Genomic DNA, 21,593 nt, shown 5'->3' on the forward strand with positions numbered 1-21,593 from the left:
AATAAAATAGAATAGATATCATCATCATCATCAATCGTATTTATTGAGCGCTTACTATGTGCAGAGCACTGTACTGAGCGCTTGGGAAGTCCAAATTGGCAACATATAGAGTCAGTCCCTACCCAGCAGTGGGCTCACAGTCTAAAAGGGGGAGAGAGAGAACAAAACTAAACATACTAACAAAAGAAATAGAATAGATATGTACAAGTAAAATAAATAGAGTACTAAATATGTACAAACATATATACATATATACAGGTGCTGTGGGGAAGGGAAGGAGGTGAGATGGGGGGGATGGAGAGGGGGACGAGGGGGAGAGGAAGGAAGGGGCTCAGTCTGGGAAAGTTGTACTTACCAAGCGCTTAGTACAGTGCTCTGCACACAGTAAGCGCTCCAGGAGGCTTTCCCAGACTGAGCCCCTTCCTTCCTCTCCCCGTCGTCCCCCTCTCCATCCCCCCATCTTACCTCCTTCCCTTCCCCACAGCACCTGTATATATGTATATATGGTTGTACATATTTATTACCCTATTTATTTATTTATTTATTTATTCTACTTGTACATTTCTATCCTATTTATTTTATTTCGTTGGTATGTTTGGTTCTGTTCTCTGTCTCCCCCTTCTAGACTGTGAGCCCACTGTTGGGTAGGGACTGTCTCTATGTGTTGCCAATTTGTACTTCCCAAGCGCTTAGTACAGTGCTCTGCGCATAGTAAGCGCTCAATAAATACGATTGATTGATTGATTAAGCGCTCAATAAATGTGATTGAGTGAATGAATGAATGAATGCAGCCCCAGTAGCCTCTGGCATCGCGGGTCTGCCCAATCCTGTACTTTAGTCGCCTTGGCACTGCCCCGATAGCCCCTGCAGCCTGCAGGCTTGCCTCAGGAGGGGCAGAGCAGGAGGGCAGGAGGGGGAAACTGACGATCTGTTTCTCAGGGAGCGGTAGGAGGGGACCTTGGGTCCAGTCCGGCGGAGGGGGTGGGGGGCTAGGCTAGGCCCCTCGCACGGCTCCATCCCGGGGCCGTCGCCATGGAAACCGCCAACGGCTGCCTGCCCGCGGCCGTGGACCAGGCGACGCCTCCCCCTTGGAGGCCCCGCCGGGCCGCGGGACGGTTGCCAAGGCAACCAGCTCCCTCCCTCAGCATCCCCTTTCCGGGGGCGCGCGTGGCTGCATCCCGGCCCCCGGCGGGGTCCCCTCGGGGACCCGTGGGGGGGGGGGGGCGGGCGAGTCCATCCCGATCCCGGGGGGTGTTCCCGAGGACGTTCCCGGTGGTCCGAGAGGCCCCCGGCCCTGGGGGAAGGAATGGAGCCCGCCCTGTGAGGGGAGGCTGGAGAGGGGCGCCCTCCCCCCATCCCCTCATCTCCCCCCCCCCCCCCCGGGGTGCCACTTGGTCCCTACCTCGGCGGGGGTTTGGCCTGATCCGGCCCAGTGTCTGTCGCCTTGGAGCCTGGGGCGTCTCCTCCTCCTGCCCCGAAAGACATCAGGCGGCGGGCCGGGTGAGCTCGGGGTCCTGGGGGGTCCCCGGGGGCCGGGGGGGGGGTTCCCCATCAGCTTGAGAGCTCCACGCTGCAGAATGGGGTAAACTGAGAACCGGGAACCTGGGCGTGGGAAGGGGTGCCCTTCTTTAACCTGCCCAAAGCCCCCCCATTCTTGTATCCCCCCCTTTAATCTGCCCAAAGTCCCCCGTGACCCCTGACCTCAGGGCCCTCTTCCCTGGAAAGATACCCAGCCCCTGCCCCCCGGGGACGGAGGAAGGACGTGCCCACACATCTGGGGGTGACCTTGGGCGAGCAACGGCGGGGCTGCCGGGGTGGGCACCCCCCTTAGGTGGGGGGGGCCTGCCAATCAATCCATCATCGATCCCTCGAGGAGCCCCCCCCCCAGCACCCAAAGGGCCAGGGCTGCCCGAGGCGTCAGGCCTTGCCCACCCAGGGCCACCCGTTCCTCCCCATGGCATCTGACTGGCCCCCTCTGCTCTTGCCCAGAGAGGGGTCTGGGGGCTTGGCCTTGTGGTCGTCCATGGGGTGATTGGGGTGGGGAAGCGCTTAGTACAGTGCTCTGCACACAGTAAGCGCTCAATAAATACGATTGATGATGCTTGATTCCCGGGGAGTTGGGCATCCGCAGCTCTGCAGCAGCCGCAGAAATGTGGCAAACCTGCATTGGCCCACATCTGCAAGAACTGCAGCCCCCCACGACCCCTCAGTAGCCCCCGGAGAGAGACCCGAGCCCCACGGGTGCCAGCCCGGCAGCCTGCACGTGAACTCTGCAGTGCCCGCATCTCTTGCTGCGGTACAATTGGCATCACCCCCCCCCAACCCCATTTCCCTCCCCATTAACCTCCTTCCCCCCAACCCCCAGGCCCCCAAGGGGGAACCAGGAGCTGATGCGAAGGTGAACTTTTTCTTTTCATTCAATCATATTTAATGAGCGCTTACCGTGTGCAGAGCACTGTACCAAGCGCTTGGGAGAGTCTAGTACCAAGAGTTGGCGGGCAGAGTAGCAAATGACTGGGGTGGCGGAGCAGGAAAACAGCACTTTAAAATAACTGAAGAAAAGGATGCCTGAGGAAGCTGGGCGTTCATCAATCGATAGTATTTATTGAGCGCTTATGGCATGCAGAGCGCTATACTAAGCGCTAGGCACGAGCATTCTTTGCAGGATTTTTCAGCTAGAACAAATTTAGATCACAGTAAGTGCTCAATACGATTGATTGATTGATCTATCCACCTGATTATAGCAAATACTGCTTGCCCTTCTGTAGGAGCTGAAGCAGCAGAGAAGCAGCGTGGCTCAGTGGAAAGAGCCCGGGCTTGGGAGTCAGAGGTGGTGGGTTCTAATTCCGGCTCTGCCACTTGTCTGCTGGGTGACTTTGGGCAAGCCACTTAACTTCTCTGTGCCTCAGTTACCTCACCTGGAAAATGGGGGGTAAGACCGTTAGCCCCACGTGGGACAACCTGATTACCCTGTATCTACCCCAGCGCTTAGAACAGTGCTTGGCACATAGTAAGCCCTTAACAAATATCATAATTATTATCAATTATCCCCATTTTACAGATGAGATAACTGAGGCATAGATAAGTAAAGCAACTTGCCCACGGTCACACAACAGACAAGTGGCGGAGCCAGGACTAGAACCCAGGTCCTTTTGACTTCCGGGCCCCTGATCTATCCGCTACACTACGCTGCTTCCCTGGTGACAAGGAATTTACAGCAGGGCTTGGAGGAAACAGCACAGTCCTGGGAGTCAGAGGACCTGGGTTCTAATCCCCAATCATCCACTCCACTTGTCTGCTGAATGATCTTGGGTAAATTACTCAATTCCTCTGTGCCTCCTTTTCCTCAATCGTAAAATGGGAATACCTTTTCCCCTTCCTACTTAGACTGTGAAGCCCACTGTGGAAAGGCTCTGTGTTCAACCTGACTGTCCTATATCTTCTCCAGTACTTGGCACATAGTAGGTGCTTAACAAATGCTATAATTATTAATCATTATTGTGGACTCAAATAACTGAAAATCTCTAAGCTCCTCCAGTAGACTGTAAGGTCCTTGCGGGTGGGGATTGAGTATATCAACTCTGCTGTGTTGTACTTATCTAAGCTCTTAAAAACAGTGCTCTGCACACAGTAAATACTCACTAAATACCTGTGCTTGTGATTGGGTGGGGAGAATAAGCCACAGGGGAGGGAGTCCAGAACTTACCCTTCTTCTGAAATCCGGGTGCAATTCCTGGCTGTTTCATCCCACTTCAGGGAGAGGCAGCCTGTATTTTCCCTGCTGCATTTCCTAATCTTAAGTGATCTGGACTTTTACCTGGTGAGAAGAAAAGAAAAAAGTTCAGCTTTTCTCCCATGCTCCAATTCCCAGCAGTAAATACTGAGGTTTTATGGAAACCTTTCCCTTTGTCCTTCCCAGACCACCTTCCAGAGCTTAGTACAGTGCTTGGCACACAGTAAGCGTTTAACAAATACTACAATAACAATAATAATAATAATCATAATCTCTTCAGAGGGGAGAAGAAAAGTTGGGGTGAGGTGCTGCCTTCCCCTCACCAGTTTATAAGCACTGGACTAAGTGCAGGGGGTCGATACAAGATCATCGGGCCAGACACAAGTCCCCATCTCACGTGGGGCTCACAGCGTACGGGGGAGGAAGAGAAGGGATTGAATCCCCATTTTATAGATGAGGAAAGTGAGGCTTAGAGATGTTAAGGAGCTTGCCCAAGGTTGCATACAATAAATACACGTTTTGTTTCTCTTTACCCACCCACCCAAGGGCAGTTGGCTAAAGCAAGTCAAAAGTCAGTCTGTTGTGTACCCCTGAGCGGTGTGAAACTTCGAAGTGAAGGACAACGCTCCCTTTCCTTCCTCCCTCTATCCCCGAGTCCCTCCCTCCGTCCCTCGGTGGCTTTAGCTGAATTTAGCCAGAATCAGGCCGAGAGCAGGCTGGACCTGTTCCTCCGGCTGGGCTGACGAGGGGCCCCCAGACTGGGAGCTGGACACCTCCCACCTCCCGGCCTTGCCCGTCAGCCGGCTCCGGGGAGGGTGAGACGTGGGGTGCTGCATCTGGATTTCAAACCAAAGCGAGCTGCAGCGTCTCCTGCCACTCGGGGGACAAGGCCCCCCCACCGACCGGGGGACCCCAAAACTGTGGCGCTGGGGCCTGGGGGAGGAAAGTCTGTATCCTACGTGGTCCACTGTTGCCACCTACACAGCCCCTTTTCCTCCATCTGTAAATGTCTTCAGGCAGATGCCTGATAACTTGGAAGCTCCTTGAGGGCAAGGATCAGGTCTTCTAAATACGCTGTACTCTACCACACTCTTAGTAATAGTAATAATAATAATTGTGGTATCTGTTAGGTGCTCACCACGTGATTACTATGCCCAGCATTGATCTAAGAGCTGGGATACCTACAAGGTAATAATAATAATAATGATAATGATGGTATTGTTAAGCGCTTTTTATGTGCCAGGCACTGTTCTAAACGTGGGGTACATACAAGGTAATAATGATAATTATGGTATTTGTTAAGTATTTTTAGACTGTGAGCCCACTGTTGGGTAGGGACTGTCTCTATGTGTTGCCAATTTGTACTTCCCAAGCGCTTAGTACAGTGCTCTGCACATAGTAAGCGCTCAATAAATACGATTTATTGATTGATTGATTAAGTGCTTACTACATGCCAGGCACTGTTCTAAGAGACGCAGCGTGGCTCAGTGGAAAGAGCACGGGCTTGGAAATCAGAGGTCATGGGTTCTAATCCCGGCTCCACCACTTGTCAGCTATGTGACTTTGGACAAGTCACTTAACTTCTCTGTGCCTCAGTTACCTCATCTGGAAATGGGGATTTAGATTGTGAGCCCCATGTGGGGCAACCTGATTACCTTGGTAGGGCGGAGGGGATGGGGAGGAGGAGAGGAAAAAGGGGGCTCAGTCTGGGAAGGCCTCCTGGAGGAGGTGAGCTCTCAGCAGGGCTTTGAAGGGAGGAAGAAAGCTAGCTTGGCGGATGTGCGGAGGAAGGGCATTCCAGGCCAGGGGGTCGATGGCGGGACAGGCGAGAACGAGGTACAGTGAGGAGGTTAGCGGCGGAGGAGCGGAGGGTGCGGGCTGGGCTGGAGAAGGAGAGAAGGGAGGTGAGGTAGGAAGGGGAGAGGTGATGGACAGCCTTGAAGCCGAGAGTGAGAAGTTTTTGCTTGATGTGTAGGTTGACTGGCAGCCACTGGAGATTTTTGAGGAGGGGAGTAACACCCCCAGAGCGTTTCTGCACAGAGATGATCCGGGCAGCAGCGTGAAGTATAGACTGAAGTGGGGAGAGACAGGAGGATGGGAGATCAGAGAGGAGGCTGATGCAGTAAATGCTCGTTAAATGCTATTCTAAGCACCTGGGAGGAGTACAGGCAAACCGGGTTGGACACAGTCCCTGCCCCACATGGGTCTCACAGCCTTCATCCCGATTTTACAGATGAAGTAACCGAGGCACAGAGAAGTGAAGTGACTTGCCCAGGCTGCCTCTCTAGTACACCCAGGAGGCACTCCACCGATTAGTCAGTTGGGGTCAGATTGGGGTCAGAACCTTCGGCAGCAAGGGCGCATCTGTTGCCAGGGGTCGGGTCTTCATTCCTCCCACCTCCACCCTGTGGTTTCCTCCCCTCTCCCAGAGCCCGGGCTGTGACATGGCAAGGATGGGGTGGGGGCCTTTGGGAGGCTGGAATCAGCCAGTGCTGGCGAGAGCGGGCCGGCTTCTCGGGAAGAAAGATGCTCTGGGTCCCCAGGGTGTCATTAGGTTTCTAATCCGAGGGGTGCAGCCCGCCGCTAATTAGGACCGTGCGGATCGGAAGACCGGGGGCGGGTCTCCGTCGGCGAGGCCCTTTGGAGAGTCTGCCAAATCCAGCGATGGACAGAGCGACCTAATTAATGGACCAGGATTCGGGTTGGTAGTGCGCGGGGGGCAGGGAGAGAAAGCCAACCTGTCGCCTATAAAGCTTTTTCTTGGACAGTTTAAGCTCTTATTGGCGGCATTAGGCATGAGGGCACTAGGTCTAATCTGTCACTATCTTCTTAGCTGGTGAAATGAGATCTTATGCCTGGGAATGATAATAATTGTGGTAGTACAGTGCTTTGCACATGGTAAGCAGTCAATAAATACTATAGTATGAATTAATGAATCTATGTGATATTTCTTAAGCTTACTAGGGGCCAAGCACTGTACTAATCACTGGGGTAGATACAGCGTAAGCAGGTCCCACGTGGGGCTCACAGTCCAAGTAGGAAGGGGAACAGGTATTGAATCCCCACTTTGCCGATGAGGAAACTGAGACACAGAGAAGTGACGTGACTTGCCCAGGGTCAAACAGCAGCTAAGCGTTGGGGCTGGGATTAGAACCCAGGTCCTCTGAATCCCAGGCCTGTGCTCTTCCCACTAGGCCATGAGATGTCCCTCCACCTGTCTGCCTCCCGCTCTCTCACTCCCTCTCTCCATCTCTGTCTCTTTGCCTCTCCCTCTCTCCATCTTTCTTCAGCTACAAAGGGGCCATGCTGGGTTCTCAGTGTCCATGGTGAGACTGAGCCGTTCGAACTCCGTTCCCTTTCCACTCTGAGCAGTCGGAAGCCTTGATGGTAAAGAGCGTGGTGGGGTGGGAGACAAAGGCTCCAAGCCACAGTGGCCTTCCCAGAGAGCCCAGGATGGCAGGTCTCTGCCCTGCCAGGGCGCTGGGACTGTGAAATAATAATAATAATAATGATGATGGCATTTATTAAGCGCTTACTATGTGCAAAGCACTGTTCTAAGTGCTGGGCGGGTTACCAACCAGTCTGGGGATCTGCGGATCAGAGGGCAAAGATTCTCTTCCGACGTCTGCCTGCCGGCGTACATAATAATAATAATAATAATGGCATTTATTAAGCGCTTACTATGTGCAAAGCACTTTTCTAAGCGCTGGGGAGGTTACAAGGTGATCGGTTGTCCTACGGGGGGGTCACAGTCTTAATCCCCATTTTACAGATGAGGTAACCGAGGCCCAGAGAAGTTAAATGACTTGTCCAAAGTCGCACAGCTAACAACTGGCGGAGCTGGGATTTGAACCCATGACCTCTGACTCCAAAGCCCCGGCTTTTTGCACTGAGCCACGCTGCTTCCCAATAATACATGCACATTCACGCCCACAGCTCAGGCGGGGCAGGGACCCAATCCGATCTGCATCTACTCTATCTGTGCCAGAAGCGCTTAACAAATAGTCTGGTTTCCTCACCATCCTCATTACTAGCATTCAAATGGCCGCGTTCCTCAGGCTTCTCCTCCACCAATCCCTGCAATTCCAAAGGGAATCGGAAACCAGTTGGATTCGGTTCCATCCAGTTGATGGTTCTGGAACCATGATGCCCCTTTGGGTGTTTTGGGTGTTTAGTGAGAAGCAGCATGGCGTAGTGGCTAGAGCAAGGGCCTGGGAATCATCATCATCGTCAATCGTATTTATTGAGCGCTTACTATGTGCAGAGCACTGTACTAAGCGCTTGGGAAGTACAAATTGGCAACATATAGAGACAGTCCCTACCCAACAGTGGGCTCACAGTCTAAAAGGAATCAGAAGGTCATGGGTTCTAATCCCAGTTCCTCCGCTTGTCTGCTGTCTGATCGTGGGCAAGTCACTTCACTTCTCTCTGCCTCAGTTACCTCATCTGTAAAATAGGGATTGAGACTGTGAGCCCCACCTGGGACAGGGACTGTGTCCACCTCCATTTTCTTGTATCCACCCCAGCGCTCAGTACAGTGCGTGACATAGTAAGTGCTTAACAAATACCATCATTATTGTTATTTTGTTTCCCACCTTTCTGTCGGAGAACGTCCTCTGGACTGTAGTTCTTCAGTGCCTTCAGAGAAGAGATGTTGGGTCCGACTGCTTGGAAACTTCCTAGGAAAAGACGCCCATTCCCATCCTTTGGTTTCAGTCAGTTTCCTTTGGGCCATGGAGTGAAGTCATTTTAATTGAACCAACACAGAGCTTCCACACCCCTTTCTTTAGGTGGGTCCCCTCCTACCCCGGGGGAGATTCTGATTGGTTTAAGCTGGCCAGCGGGGCCCATAAAGGTCACCCTCCCTGCAGGCCCGCGGAGCTGGCCGCCTAGAAGGGAGGTAAGTGACGACGGAAGGGCAGGAAGAGACCCGTCTCCCACTCTCAAGTTCTGTCTGTGTGATCTAGCAATTTCTCACCTTCCTTCTCCTCCTTTTTCTACCAGCTGTCCTGGGAGGCTCACTGGGTTGGATGTGTGAAAGGAGGAAACGGGTAACCCTCAGGGCCGGATGGAGTAGGCAAAGATTTCAGTTTTGCAACCTAAGCGAGCAAAAGCGTTTTCCTCCCGTGGGGAAAAGGGAAAACCCTCCAACCGGCAGGTTGTCGGGGATGGTGGGGCAGAAGCAGGGGAGGGGGTACTTCGTTCGCTAGGGCCGGGTCACTCCGTCCCTCAGTGGCCACAATTGAGCGTGTCTGACTTTGTCATCCGGGGCCTTCCGAGGATGCCTCGGGAATGACAATTTTCATCCCAGAGACTGAGCCGGGAACAGTGGTGTGTCTGGGGTCTTAGAAGTCAGAGCTTCTGGTGGATGTAATCTCAGCCAGGGGTCTCTGTCCTTTCTTTCTGAGGGAACTTTAATTTGGTGGGGGCCCAGATCGTGGGTCTGCTCAGCCAGCCCACCTGAAGAGAAAAGGGTTTTTTCCTCGCCCGTGTTCTACACAGCGACCAAACCGAAGTGGTTATGATTGGGGCGGGGGAGGTTTGCTCTCGGTGACCTAATACCGTCTCCACCAGCTGGGTTTCTGAACGGAACAGATACTGCAAGGTCACGTTGAGCGCAAACAGTTCCATGCCATTTCTTCCCCATGTTTCCCCCCCAGCCGGGTTAATCTGTGCCAGAGGGGAGGACGGATCCCCCACCCCCATCCTCCCACCCTCCCCTTCCCGGTCTGCCCTCCCTCTGTCCCCATCAGTGGGAGGCACCTACCTGCAGGGGTTTTTGCCGGTCACAAGCCACGGTCAGGGGCCTTGCCTTTGGACAGGTGAGGGGCACGTTGAAAAATGGGTCACGTTCAGCTGGAGGCCAGAAAGGCAGCACGAGGCTCACGGTGGGACAAGAAGCAGCCAGAAGCAGTATGGCGTAGTGGATAGAGCATGGGCGTAGGAGTCAGAAGGTCATGGGTTCTAAACCCTGCTCCGCCACTTGCTTGCTGTGTGACCGTGGGCAAGTCGCTTCACTTCTCTGTGCCTCCCTCATCTGTAAAATAGGATTAAGACCGTGAGCTCTATGTGGGACAGGGACTGTGTCCAACCCGATTAGCCTGTATCTACCCCAGCGCTTAGAACAGTGCCTGGCACAAAGTAAGCGCTTAACAAATACCACAACTATTATTAGAGCATTATTTATGTGAACGTGATGAGCACAGTTACAGCCTATGTTAATCTAGAGGCAAGGTTTGCTGGCTTGTTTATCCTCAAACAGGCAAATATTTAAACCAAGAAATACCACGTCGTGCTATTCCTAATTGGTAGAGCGCTCGATGCTGAGCAGAGAGCTATAAGGGAAATGGCTGTAATTCCATATGGAGGAAAGATTCGTTCAATCATATTTATTGAGCACTTACTGTGTGCAGAGCACTGTACTAAGCGCTTGGGAAGTACAAGTAAGATAAACCTTTTCAGGACACAAGCATATTCCCAAGCCAAAGCCTCAAAAATCTGTCTTCATAAAATGCCCAGAAAATGTGTGCGATAAAGGTCTGAAATCCTGTGAATCATCAGAGAAGCAGCGTGGCTCAGTGGAAAGCAGCATGGGCTTTGGAGTCAGAGGTCATGGGTTCAAATCCTGGTTCCATCAATTGTTAGCTGTGTGACTTTGGGCAGAGTCACTTCATTTCTCTGTGTCTCAGTTACCTCATCTGTAAAATGGGGATTAAGACTGTCAGCCCCCTGTGGGGCAACCTGATCACCTTGTAACCTCTCCAGCGCTTTGAACAGTGCTTTGCACATAGTAAGCGCTTAATAAATGCCATCGTTATTATTATGATTATTGCTATTACTGGAGCTCACCTCCTTGAGTGAGCCGCTGCCATGGGGGTCTTAGTGAGGGTCTGGGTCCCGGGGTGCTCTGCCGGGAAACAGGGTTCACCCTGGGGGATCCCTTTGCAAGATGGTTTGTGCATGTGGGCATGTGTGGGCTTGGCTGTTGGCCAGCTTTGCGGGGAGCTGGGCCCCCCACCCCCAAGATCGCGGTAAGCAGGGAAGAGGGAAAGGCAGTGGGAGACCTCCAGAGAGGGAGAGGGCATGGCCAAAGCCCCCTGAGGCTGGGGTTTGGGAGTGGGGACAGCGGCAGACCCACCGGCCCACCTGTCTTGATGGCACGAGGTTGGAGTCAGAGTGAGTTCCCGTTCAAACCACTCTCTCATCCAGTCGGCTGGACCCGGTGCTCACTAGGAGGGGACTCGGGAGTTCAGGCATTCCTGCTGGTTCGTTCCTCAGAGGGAGAGTGACGGATCCGTGAAGCAGAGAGGGTAGCTTGGATTGATGTAAGCGGCTAGGAAGGCAGAGTTTACTCCCTACTTTAGATCTGCTATCTCTGTCCGGACCGTGTGCCGGGGCTGGGATCCGCCGGACTCTGGGCCTTGAGAGAGGAGACCTGCCCCCAACTTCTTTCTCCCATCCCTCCTTCCCACCCTCCCTGCCCTCGCTCAGGAAAGGTGTCCTCCTGGTTCGGGTGGGAGCAGATGGGAATGGCTCCTAGGGCCACCAGTCAGAAAGCAGGACCACGGGCAACTCCTCCGAAGCCGTGACTGGAAAAGAACTCGGCACGTTCACCTGAATCGCTCACCCGACAGGTTCTCGAGGCCGCTGGGGACGGCGGGTGAACTTCCAGCCGGGAGTCTTCTCCTTCTCTCCGTCAGCAGGAGAACATTCGAGGTGGGTAGGGAGAGGGCCCCGAGGGGGTAACCAGTCTAACCAGCTAGGCAGTCGGTCCGGATTAGGGGCCGCCGATACTGCTGACATTGACATCCCCTATGGTACGGGGATCGGCTCGGAAGGCCGGAGAGGCAGAGAGCATTGCGCCCGAGAGTTCTGCATCCAAGAGAAGAATGAACAATAATAATAACAGTGGTGTTTGTTTAGCACTTACTATGTGCCAGGCACTGTACTGAGCACTAGGGTGGATACAAGCAAATTGGGTTAATAATAATCAATCAATCAATCATATTTATTGAGCGCTTACTATGTGCAGAGCACTGTACTAAGCGCTTGGGAAGTACAAATTGGCAACATATAGAGACAGTCCCTACCCAACATTGGGCTCACATGGTATTTGTTAAGCACTTACTATGTGCCAAGCACTGTTCCAAGCGCTGGGGTAGATACAAGGTAATCAGGTTGTCCCATGTGGGGCTCATAGTCTTAATCCCCATTTTACAGATGAGGTAACTGAGGCACAGAGAAGTTGGGTGGCTTGCCCAAGGTCACACATCTGAGAAGTGGCAGAGCCGGGATTAGAACCCACGACCTCTGACTCCCAAGCCCATGCTCTTTCCACTAAGCCACGCTGGGTTGGACACAGTCTCTGTCCCACCTGGGGCTCACAGACTTCATCCCCACTTTACAGATAACAGAGGAACAGAGAAGTGAAGTGACTTACCCAAGATCAGTGACCAGGCACGTAGTGGAACCAGGATTAGAACCCAGGTCCTTCTGACTCCCAGGCACATGCTGTATCCACTATGCCATGCTGCTTCCCAGGACCAGGATGAGACCTGAGTTCTAATCCCAGCCCTGCCACTTCCCTGCTGGGTGATCTTGGGCAAGTCACCTAACTTCTCTGTATCTGTTTCCTCCATTGCAAAATGAGGATTCAATACTTGTTCTCCTTCCTGTTTAGATAGTAAGCCCAATCAATCGATCAGTCGTATTTATTGAGTGGTTACTGCCCCATGTGGGACAGGGACTGTATCCGGTCCAGTTAGCTTGTATCTGTGCTTAGAACAGTGCTTTGCACATAGTAAGCACTTAATAAATGCCATCATTATTATTATCTGAGTCAGTGGTTAGAACAGTGGCTGATACATAGGAAGTGCTCAACAAATACCATAAAAAAAAGTCGTGGTTGCCACTTGCCCCCCAGGGGAGCTGTACCGGGCCTAGCTGCTGCGGGGTCTTCATCACTCCGGCTGCCCTACAGAAGCCCCCCGGATTCCCCGAAGTCTCTGCGCTCCTCTGAGCGGAGCAAAAGCCATGGAGACCAGTGGGTGGGGGAGTGAGGTGGTCTTAACGGTGTTTGTCTCCTCCTCTTCCCCGGCCCCCAGCCCCACACCCCGCCTCCCATAGGCCTCTAGGACACCGAAGAAGATGCCCGTGGCCAGACTGCTGGCCCGCACGGCCGTCCGGGCGCTCCCCGGCTGCGGCTGCCGGGCTTCCCTCGTGCCACTGCGGCCCCAGAGCACTTCTCCCCGCCAGCTGCCCGCCGATGCCAGCTTCCACTCCGTCTCCTTCTCCGACTCGGAGCACCCCCGCGTGCTCATCACAGGCGAGTGCCCCCCAACTCCTGCTCCCTCCTCTAGGACAGGCCTGAGCCCTCAGCGCCCTGGTGGATCAGAAGGCAGCGGAGGCCGGACAAGCGAGAATAGGGAACCTGGGGGGGCTCCCAAGTAGCCGGCGGCTTTAGGCCCAGACCCTCCCGGTCTAACGCTTCTCTGTCACGGGCAGCTCAGTCAGCATTATGCATGCAGTTTGCTTCACCGTTCTACCTGAAGAGAAGACCTGGCTGGGTTTTGCCTGAGGGCGTAGAGTAGCCCATTCTGATTCTGCCACCCATCTGTCCCACGCGAGCCAGGGGGTGAAGGGATGCGTCTGGCTGGCACCGTCCTCAAGCACCTGATCTCGCCTCGCTGCTGGAAAGCCCCGTCCGGCGGCTGCCCGGAGTCCTGACCCCTTCGTGGACATTTGAGGTGGCCTTGCCAGCTCTTCTCCAGGCCTCTGCACCCAAGGGGTCAGAGACTCACGCGGGAGGGAATGGGAAGGGACCAGGGTCAACGAGGGCTCCAGTTTCCTCAGCAGCCCCAGAGCGAGTGGCTAGTCTTTTTTTTTTTCTGGGCATTGATTTGGGATTAACTTTTCTCTTTTCTCTTCAGGGGGTCTGGGCCAGCTCGGCGTGGGGCTCGCCAAGCTGTTGAGGTAAGAGAGCCTGGCCACCTGGGCCAGCGTCCGGGAGGGCTAGCGAAGGAATTGGAGTCAGAAAGAGCCTGAGTTTGGAAGCCGGATCCCATTAACTCAGGGCCTAGTTCAGCTCCCTGGGTTCCCTCCACCTCACACTGTGCCCTCCCAGCCTGGCTTCGGAGGGCAATGCTCATTTTATCAGCCTCTTGCCTAACAGGAAGTTTTTTTTTATTGAAGGCTTGCACTAGCTTGAAGTAGATATAACTTTGATGGGGAGGGTTTAAACAGCCAACGGAGAAACTTGTCATTCTATTAAAAAGAAAGAAATAGAGCCAGTCCAGCCACTGGAACCACAGGTTCAAGTCCCGGCTCAAGGGAGCCCGGGCTGGACCGCCTCGGGGGGAGGCTTTCTCACCCAAGAAGCATTCGAAGCATCCCACAACGAGGCCTGGCCCAGCCGGTTGACATGGGCGGGGGTGACCCCGGCGATTCCTCAGGCCACTGCCCGCAGGGTTATGGGGTCAAGGAACAGCCGTGCCCAGTGGGTCAGTAAGTGTGGAGGAGGGCACTGGCAGCAGGGGCACCTGCCAAGCCAGTCCCTTTCCACCACTGGGTACCATGGGTGAGCTGGGCCTGTGGCGGGCAGCTCCTTCTGACAAAGCTGACCACCCCCGTACTTCGGTTTCCCTCCCAGGAAGCGATTTGGGAAGGACAACGTGATCCTGTCTGACATCCGAAAGCCACCCGACCATGTCTTCTCCAGCGGTAAGGAGCTGGGTACACCGGCCTCCCGCCCTGAAAGCCGGGCAGCCCTTCCAAAGCCCCGCGAGGAGTGGTCAGCATGCCCGGGGAGTGGGCCTGACATAGCCCAGGCACAGCACTCCAGGGGTTAACGGTCACCTGGGAAAACGCGGCACAAGCTTTTGGTCTCTCTTCAGGATACCGCATTTCCTTTTCCTGGCAAATTTCGCCAATGACAGGTCGATTTTTTTGTTGTTGTTCAAATAATGCAAGTCTCGGGGCTGTCTATTGGATATGGAAGCCCTGCTGTTGACTGTGGCCTGAAGCCCAGTGACCTTTGAGTGGTCTTTATTGTTGATCCTTTCTTTGATCGTCAAGAGGTAAGGGGAGAGCTAGGGAGGCTGTGTCCCCCGGGGAAAAGAGCAGAGCCTGAGACCAGGAGCGCCGTGTTCCAGGTCCTCCTTGGCCCCTGACCTGCTGGCTGACCTTGGGCAGGTTGCTTACCCTCTCGGGGCCTCACCATCCCTCTGGTTACATTCTGGGGTGCTCCCAACATGCCCAGCTCAAGCCACGGACCCCCTTTGCCTGGAGGCCCACATGGAGGCTGGCTGCGGGTTGGAGGAGGGGAATGGAGGGCGGTGGCCAGCCAGGAAGTTCCTGCTCTGTCTGCTTTCTCCCGAATCCCTCGGCAGCAGGTCCCCCATCACACCGTCTCCCCGGGCAACGAGGACTAGCATAGGGAGCACCACCTCTGCCCCCATGCTGGTGCCAACCCATTCCTTCCACCTCTTTCTCTGGGGCCTGCGGGGCCTGCCCAGCTCCTTTCTCACTTGGCAGGGAGTGCCTCCGACCGGCTGGCACATCCCACTTGGTCCCCTGACCCCCAGCGCTCTGTACAGGTCAACTTCCTGGTCACAAGCCAGCAGCTGCATCCCAGTGCCCCACAGACCTGAGACCGAATACTCTACCCTGTGGGAGCCGGATGGGAGGAGAAGGCCCCACAGTGGGATGAGCCAGAGAGACACACTCTCTCGGTCCCCAACTAGCCCAGCCGGGACTGGCTGAGCACGCACACACGCGGGCCAGTGTGGGGCTGGAGAGGCGGGGGTCTGGAGGGGGAAGGGTAAATCCGGAAAGGTCCTGTGAGGCAGGAGGTCCTTGTGGAATGGGGCTTGGCAGAGTGGAGGGCGAGGGAGCCCGAGGAGGAGGAGGAGTGGCTGCCCCAAGGCTCGGCAGCAAAAAGGATGTGAGGCGGGCCTGAGTCAGGCCCTGAGGGGAGGTTCATGGCCCTGCTTCCCTTCCGTCCCCCCTGGTCCCCTCTCCTTCCCAGGCCCATTCATCTATTCTGATATCTTGGACTACAAAAACCTGCGGGAGATCGTGGTCAACAATCGCATCACATGGCTCATCCACTACAGCGCCCTGCTCAGCGCCGTCGGAGAGGCCAACGTGCCCCTGGCCAGGGCCGTGAACATCACCGGTGGGTGCCCGATCCCTGGCTCTGGGCGGCGGACCCCCGCCCCGCCCCGAGGCCCAGCGCCCCCACGGTTGACCCTCGCGGCCGGCCCCCATGTGTTCCAGGCCTGCACAACATCCTGGACATCGCGGCGGAGCACAGTCTGCGACTCTTCGTGCCCAGCACGATCGGCGCCTTCGGCCCCACGTCTCCCCGGAACCCCACCCCTGATCTCTGCATCCAGCGGCCGCGCACCATCTATGGCGTGTCCAAGGTCCACGCCGAGCTCATGGGAGAAGTAAGCGGCCCTGCCCTCTGGGGCCTCGCCAGCCGGGGTGGGTTGGGGGCACCAGCCTGGGGTCAGTCGTGTCCCTGGGGGAGTGAAGGGGCCCCGCAGGGGCCCCGGCCTCCTCTGCCTGGTTACTCCAGCAGCAGGACACAAGGGTGGGCTTGCTCCTCTGCATCAGGGAAAATGGAGGTGACCCCTCGTCAGGGCACCTGCTTGAGTTTCCCGGGGTTTTCACGGCACCGGGAATCCCAGTGTCTCCCATCTTCCGGGCGAGCCGAGTCGTTTCTCTGACATCCCCGATCCCGCCCCCGGCCGGCCCGCTTTGGCCGCACCGGTTTCAAGAGCGGTCTGCGCTTTCCTCTCTAGTACTACCACTATCGGTACGGGTTAGACTTCCGCTGCCTGAGGTACCCCGGGATCATCTCGGCCGACTCCCAGCCCGGCGGGGGCACGACCGGTAAGTGTCTCTCTTCAATCCGGGGGTCCAGGATGCCTTCCCCCTTCCTCCTCTTGGGAAATAAAATCGGCCAGTGACCGGAGCGGGCTCGGTTCATTCATTCATTCATTCAATCGTATTTATTGAGCGCTTACTGTGTGCAGAGCACTGTTCTAAACACTTGGTTACCAAAAGGTGCCAGGTGTGCGTGACTGCCCATCCATCTCCCGCCGCGAAACCAGGTGCCCCCGCCCAGCCTGCTTCAGCCCGGGCTAAGCCCACCCATGACTCAGTCACTCAAGAGTAGTTACCGAGCACCTACTTGAGCTCGGAGCCGGGCACACGGGTGAGGACGGCGGAGTTTGGAGTCAGTTCCCGGCTCCGTCCCAAGCCCACTGGGGGAACCTCAGGGGAGCCACCGCCCGTATCCGGGTCTCCATCCCCACCTCTACAAAATGGGGCGGTCCCTCATTCCCCCCGCAGACTACGCAGTGCAGATCTTCCATGACGCCATCAAGAGCGGCAAGTTCCAGTGCAACCTGCGTCCCGACACCCGCCTCCCCATGATGTACCTGGACGACTGCCTCAAGGCCACACTGGACGTCATGGAGGCCCCGGCCGAGGCGCTGACCATGCGGACTTACAACATCAATGCCCTGAGCTTCACCCCTGCGGAGCTGGCCCAGGAGGTGCTCAAGCACATTCCCGAGCTGCAGGTCACGTACAACGTGGATAGCGTCCGGCAGGCCATAGGTGGGTGCCGGCGGCTCTTGGCCCCTTTGGTCCTCTCCGGCCCTAGTGGCCCAGCATGGCGGGCGGGGTCGGCGGGGGAGGGCAAGGGCGTGGACTTGTCCTAGGGGACTCGGCCAGGGTGGCGAGCGGGCACCCGTTGCCCATCAGGAATGGAGAACCAAATGGGGTGACATTGGGAGGACCGACTGACCGCATCTGGCCCCCGACTCCCCGTCCCTAGCCATGGTCCCGCGGCTCTCTGGCCCAGCGGGTGGTGCGGAATATCTTCCTCCCTGTCCCCCATAGCACTACCACCTCCCAATGGGGCCACCACCCAGACAGCTTCCCCAGATTTGGGGGTGGCCTTAACGCTCGGGCCCAGCACTGACCCCGCGCCTTCTTTCCCCTGCTGGGCCTCTCCCCCGGCTCCCACCCCCAGCCGACAGCTGGCCGATGAACTTCGACGACAGCAACGCGCGGAGGGACTGGGGGTGGAAACACGACTTCGACCTTCCCGAGATGGTGACCGCCATGTTCAACTTCCTCAGCTCAGAGGCCAGGGCGGCCCGAGCCAACTGACCCCCATCCACGCAGGCCCCGGTCCCGGGGGTCCGAGTGCCCAGGACGCCGGGTTCCCGAGGGGACCGACTGCACCGTGACCGTTCCAGCATGTAACTTATCTGGGGCTGAGCCCCGAGGAGGATGGATCTCTCCATGATTTGGCGACATGGGCATAGAAGGGGGCCCCTTCCTTTTCTGTCTGATATGATCCCTCCACCGCCACCCTTCCAGCCCAATCCAAACACTTGGGTTTTCCAAACGTACTGTGATTCTTTTTTCCAACATCCCCTTGAATTTTGAATTGCTCACCCAGGGGTCCTGCCTCCATCGCCCTGCTCTGAGCCCTCAGGTCCTAGCTGATTGGGACTCATCTTGGGAGTCACCTTTGTGAACCGGGGTCGAGGTGAGGGGAACCTCCCCCTGAACTCTGCCCTGGCTCAGAAACAGGATCCTCCTATTCCTTCTCTGCCAACAGCTCCCAGGCCTACGGACCCGCTAGCAGAAATCCCAACCTTTACTTAGAAATATCCTGGGATATCCCCCTCCCTGAGTTTCCAAACCCTTCCGTGGCCGTAATGAACCCCAATCAATTACTGGGGTCGGTGGGAGGACAACTGGCAGAACAATACCAGAAGCAAAGACTCCCCTCAACTCTCCGCTTCCAGCCCAGAAATGGGGGCAGAAGACCCCTGGCTCCAGTCAAGTGGGAAAGTTTTCAGGCACACATAAAGCAGAAAGCCCAACGGGAAGGGGCGGCTGAACCCCTCAGAATTTTCCCTGGGGGTACCTCTGACCTCAGAGTCCTGTCCTACCCCCATGGAAGGCCACCTACCTCTAGAAAGGAAGAGAGTCAGGCCCCGGGAGGCTAGAAAGGTGCTGGTTCACGCTGGGGGGCTCGCTGGGGGCTTTTCCTCCGGGCGTTGCAAGAACAGCCTCGACAAGTGGTGGGTTAGGAGAGTCATTCTTCCCCCCAAGGTGGAAATAGGAGCTCTCAAAGCCTTTAAAGTCAAATCCACGGGGCGGAGGTTGGGCCAGGGAGCATCACATCCATCTCCAGGAGCGTTTGTCATAACAGGCGGCCAGTGAAGCCATAGGCTCTGAACAGCTGCAAGGTAACCTGAAACAGACAACAGGAGTGAGCCCCACCAGCCGGCAGGCTCTGATCGGCTTCCCCAGGCCTTCCCTCCCAGCCATGGCTGAAGTGGTTCGGCACGGACCGCGGGCGGAGAACAGCCTAGGAAGGGGAAAGAGCTGGGGCCGGGGTGACTCCAGGAGGAGGAGAGCGGCAGCAATGACATCTGCCGACCCCCTTGGAGGGAGTGTAGAAGAGGAGTGGGAGATACCCTCGCCTTCCGGGCCTTTGGCAAATTTCCACTCAAGCCACTGGGATGCTGGCTTTGGGCCTGTTGTCCTGAGAGGAAGCCATCCCCTCACCAGTGCTGCAGATATCCAGTGTCTGGCTCGACTCAGTTCCTTCACAAAACAAGAGCAAATAATGTCATCCTCCTTTAAAACTTCCTGCCTACACTTTAGGGTTCTTGGAGAATGAGTCTGAGTGGGGGAGGGAATTGTAAACTGGAAATAGTGGAATCTAGTTTATCGCTATTCTCTATCCACCCTACCCTTTATTATTTTTATTTTTTATGGGGGACAGATTCTTTTCGAACCAACTCTTACTTTTTTGGGTCGAAAAGCGGCTAAGCATATAGAGGTGCTGAGGGGGAGGGTGGTTGTTTACTCACATTTCACCTTCTCTATTTTAGTTTTTCTGAATTTTGGGGAGGTTTTGGGGATTGGTAAGGGACCTCCCCTGCTTCATGGGGAGGAAGGGAGGCAGGGGGCTTTAGCGGTCAGTCAGTCCTCACCCCTATCTGTCTCTCCAGCAGCCTTAGTGCCCCGGGTGCGGGGGTCATGTTCTTGCCTGGCATTTCGGTCTGCTCTCAGCCTCTTCTACTGCCGACACACTGACCATGACCTAACTGGGGTCCCCCGGGATCGAGCGTGTTTCCGAGGGGGTCCCTCCCAGCTCCTCCTAGACAGGGGAGAAAACCGGCCCACAACAGCCTGGAATCCTTGGTTCTGGGGGCTCCAGTCGGCGAGGACAGGTCGGGGAGATGACAGAGATTTGAATATTTTTAAGAATTCTGTACGGGATGGAAGTGGAGTTCAATAAAAGACCAGAACAGAGTTGTGTATGTGGCTGGCTATCCCAGGGCTAAGGGCACTGTTCAGCTTGGGTCGAGAGGGAGGCGTTTGGGTTCTGGGTGGGATTCTCTGGTGGGATACCAGACCTGGAAACCCAGGCTTCCCCCTTCTCCTTTCCTCACTCCACCCCATCACGCTCTCCGAAAGGGACCCCACAGCTCTGGGCACCAGGAACTGCATCACTTTTAGTGCTACGTGAGCTGATGAACCCATGTCCTCTCTGGCTCTGGTCAGTTGGATATAGCGCTTACTATAGCTTAGTACTGTACTAAGCGCTTGGGAAGTACAAGTTGGCAACATATAGAGACAGTCCCTACCCAACAGTGGGCTCACAGTCTAAAAGGGGGAGACAGAGAACAAAACCAAACATACTAACAAAATAAAATAAATAGAATAGATATGTACAAGTAAAATAAATAAATAAATAAATAGAGTAACAAATATGTACAAACATATATCCATATATACAGGTGCTGTGGGGAAGGGAAGGAGGTAAGATGCAGGGGGATGGAGAGGGGGATGAGGGATAGGTGAATAAAGTGTGCAAATCCAAGTGCAAGGGTGACACAGAAGGGAATGGGAGAAGAGGAAATGAGGGCCCAAATGGAAAAGACTTCCTGGAGATGTGGGTTTGGTAATTCCTGGCCCAAAGTCTCTGCCTCAGCTCCTGTTTGGATGAGTGGATCATTAATCTCTCACAGAGAGCATTTCCAAGCAGGATCAATAAGGGGGTGGGGGGAGTGGGGAACCAGGGGGAGCAGAAGAGAGATATGGAGTGAGGGGGAGGGGACATGGGGAATACACACAGGGGTCAATGATTTGTATTCTGGACCTCAGTTTCCTCATCTGTAAAATGGAAATGCAATGCCTGCTCTCCCTCCTCCTCAGATTGAGAGACCAAATGGGAATAGAGAAGGGCTTTGAAAATATCCCAAATTATTATTCCTTATTATTACTCTGCTCACTGCCCCCTCCTCCCCGTCCATTCCCCAGCCTCTGCAGGGTTTCTTTGTTACCTCTCTGGGCCTCATTTCTTCCTCTGTGCAGCAGAGAGTAGATCCTTGCTTTCCCTTCCATTAAACTGTCAATCCGCAATGATCACCCTGCACTGACCCCAGCACTCAACGCGTTATAAAAATCATAACATCAACCCCAAAAACAACAATAATAAGCCAAGACCAACATCTCCTCCCTTCTCCCTTGCTGACCATCATCATCATCATCATCATCAATCGTATTTATTGAGCGCTTACTATGTGCACAGCACCGTACTAAGCCCTTGGGAAGTACAAATTGGCACCATATGGAGACAGTCCCTAGAAGCCGAGGCCCAAAAAGGGCAAGTGACTTTTGTCCGCGGCTTGCTGAGAAAGCGCCGTGGTGATGGGAGGAAGGGGAGAGGGTTGGAGCAGCATGCGGACAGGGAATGGGGGATTTGCTGTGCCAGCCAAGCGTGGGGGAAACTTTTCAATTCATTGGCTTCCAA

At 55.1% G+C, this 21,593-nt stretch overlaps 1 protein-coding gene across 3 annotated transcripts; it reads left to right on the forward strand.

The window, feature by feature from the left end:
• The first annotated feature begins 1,396 nt into the window (after nt 1-1,396).
• Nucleotides 1,397-20,089, forward strand: LOC119949271 (L-threonine 3-dehydrogenase, mitochondrial). 3 transcript variants are annotated; one of them, XM_038770886.1, is made up of 10 exons: nt 1,397-1,500; nt 11,368-11,449; nt 12,838-13,058; nt 13,663-13,705; nt 14,382-14,452; nt 15,759-15,908; nt 16,010-16,182; nt 16,540-16,630; nt 17,093-17,362; nt 17,781-20,089. In XM_038770886.1, the coding sequence occupies exons 3-10, from the start codon at nt 12,881-12,883 to the stop codon at nt 17,918-17,920; spliced, it is 1,116 nt and encodes a 371-aa protein (XP_038626814.1). In that variant the 5' UTR covers nt 1,397-1,500; nt 11,368-11,449; nt 12,838-12,880; the 3' UTR covers nt 17,921-20,089. The 3 variants fall into 3 exon arrangements, with proteins under 3 accessions (XP_038626814.1, XP_038626815.1, XP_038626816.1); XM_038770887.1 differs by having other exon boundaries at nt 1,403-1,500; nt 11,274-11,449; XM_038770888.1 differs by lacking the exon at nt 1,397-1,500 and adding an exon at nt 8,366-8,523.
• Nucleotides 20,090-21,593: the final 1,504 nt, after the last annotated feature.

Source organism: Tachyglossus aculeatus, chromosome X2 (genome assembly GCF_015852505.1).
Source record: "Tachyglossus aculeatus isolate mTacAcu1 chromosome X2, mTacAcu1.pri, whole genome shotgun sequence".
Classification (NCBI taxonomy): Eukaryota; Metazoa; Chordata; class Mammalia; order Monotremata; family Tachyglossidae; genus Tachyglossus; species Tachyglossus aculeatus.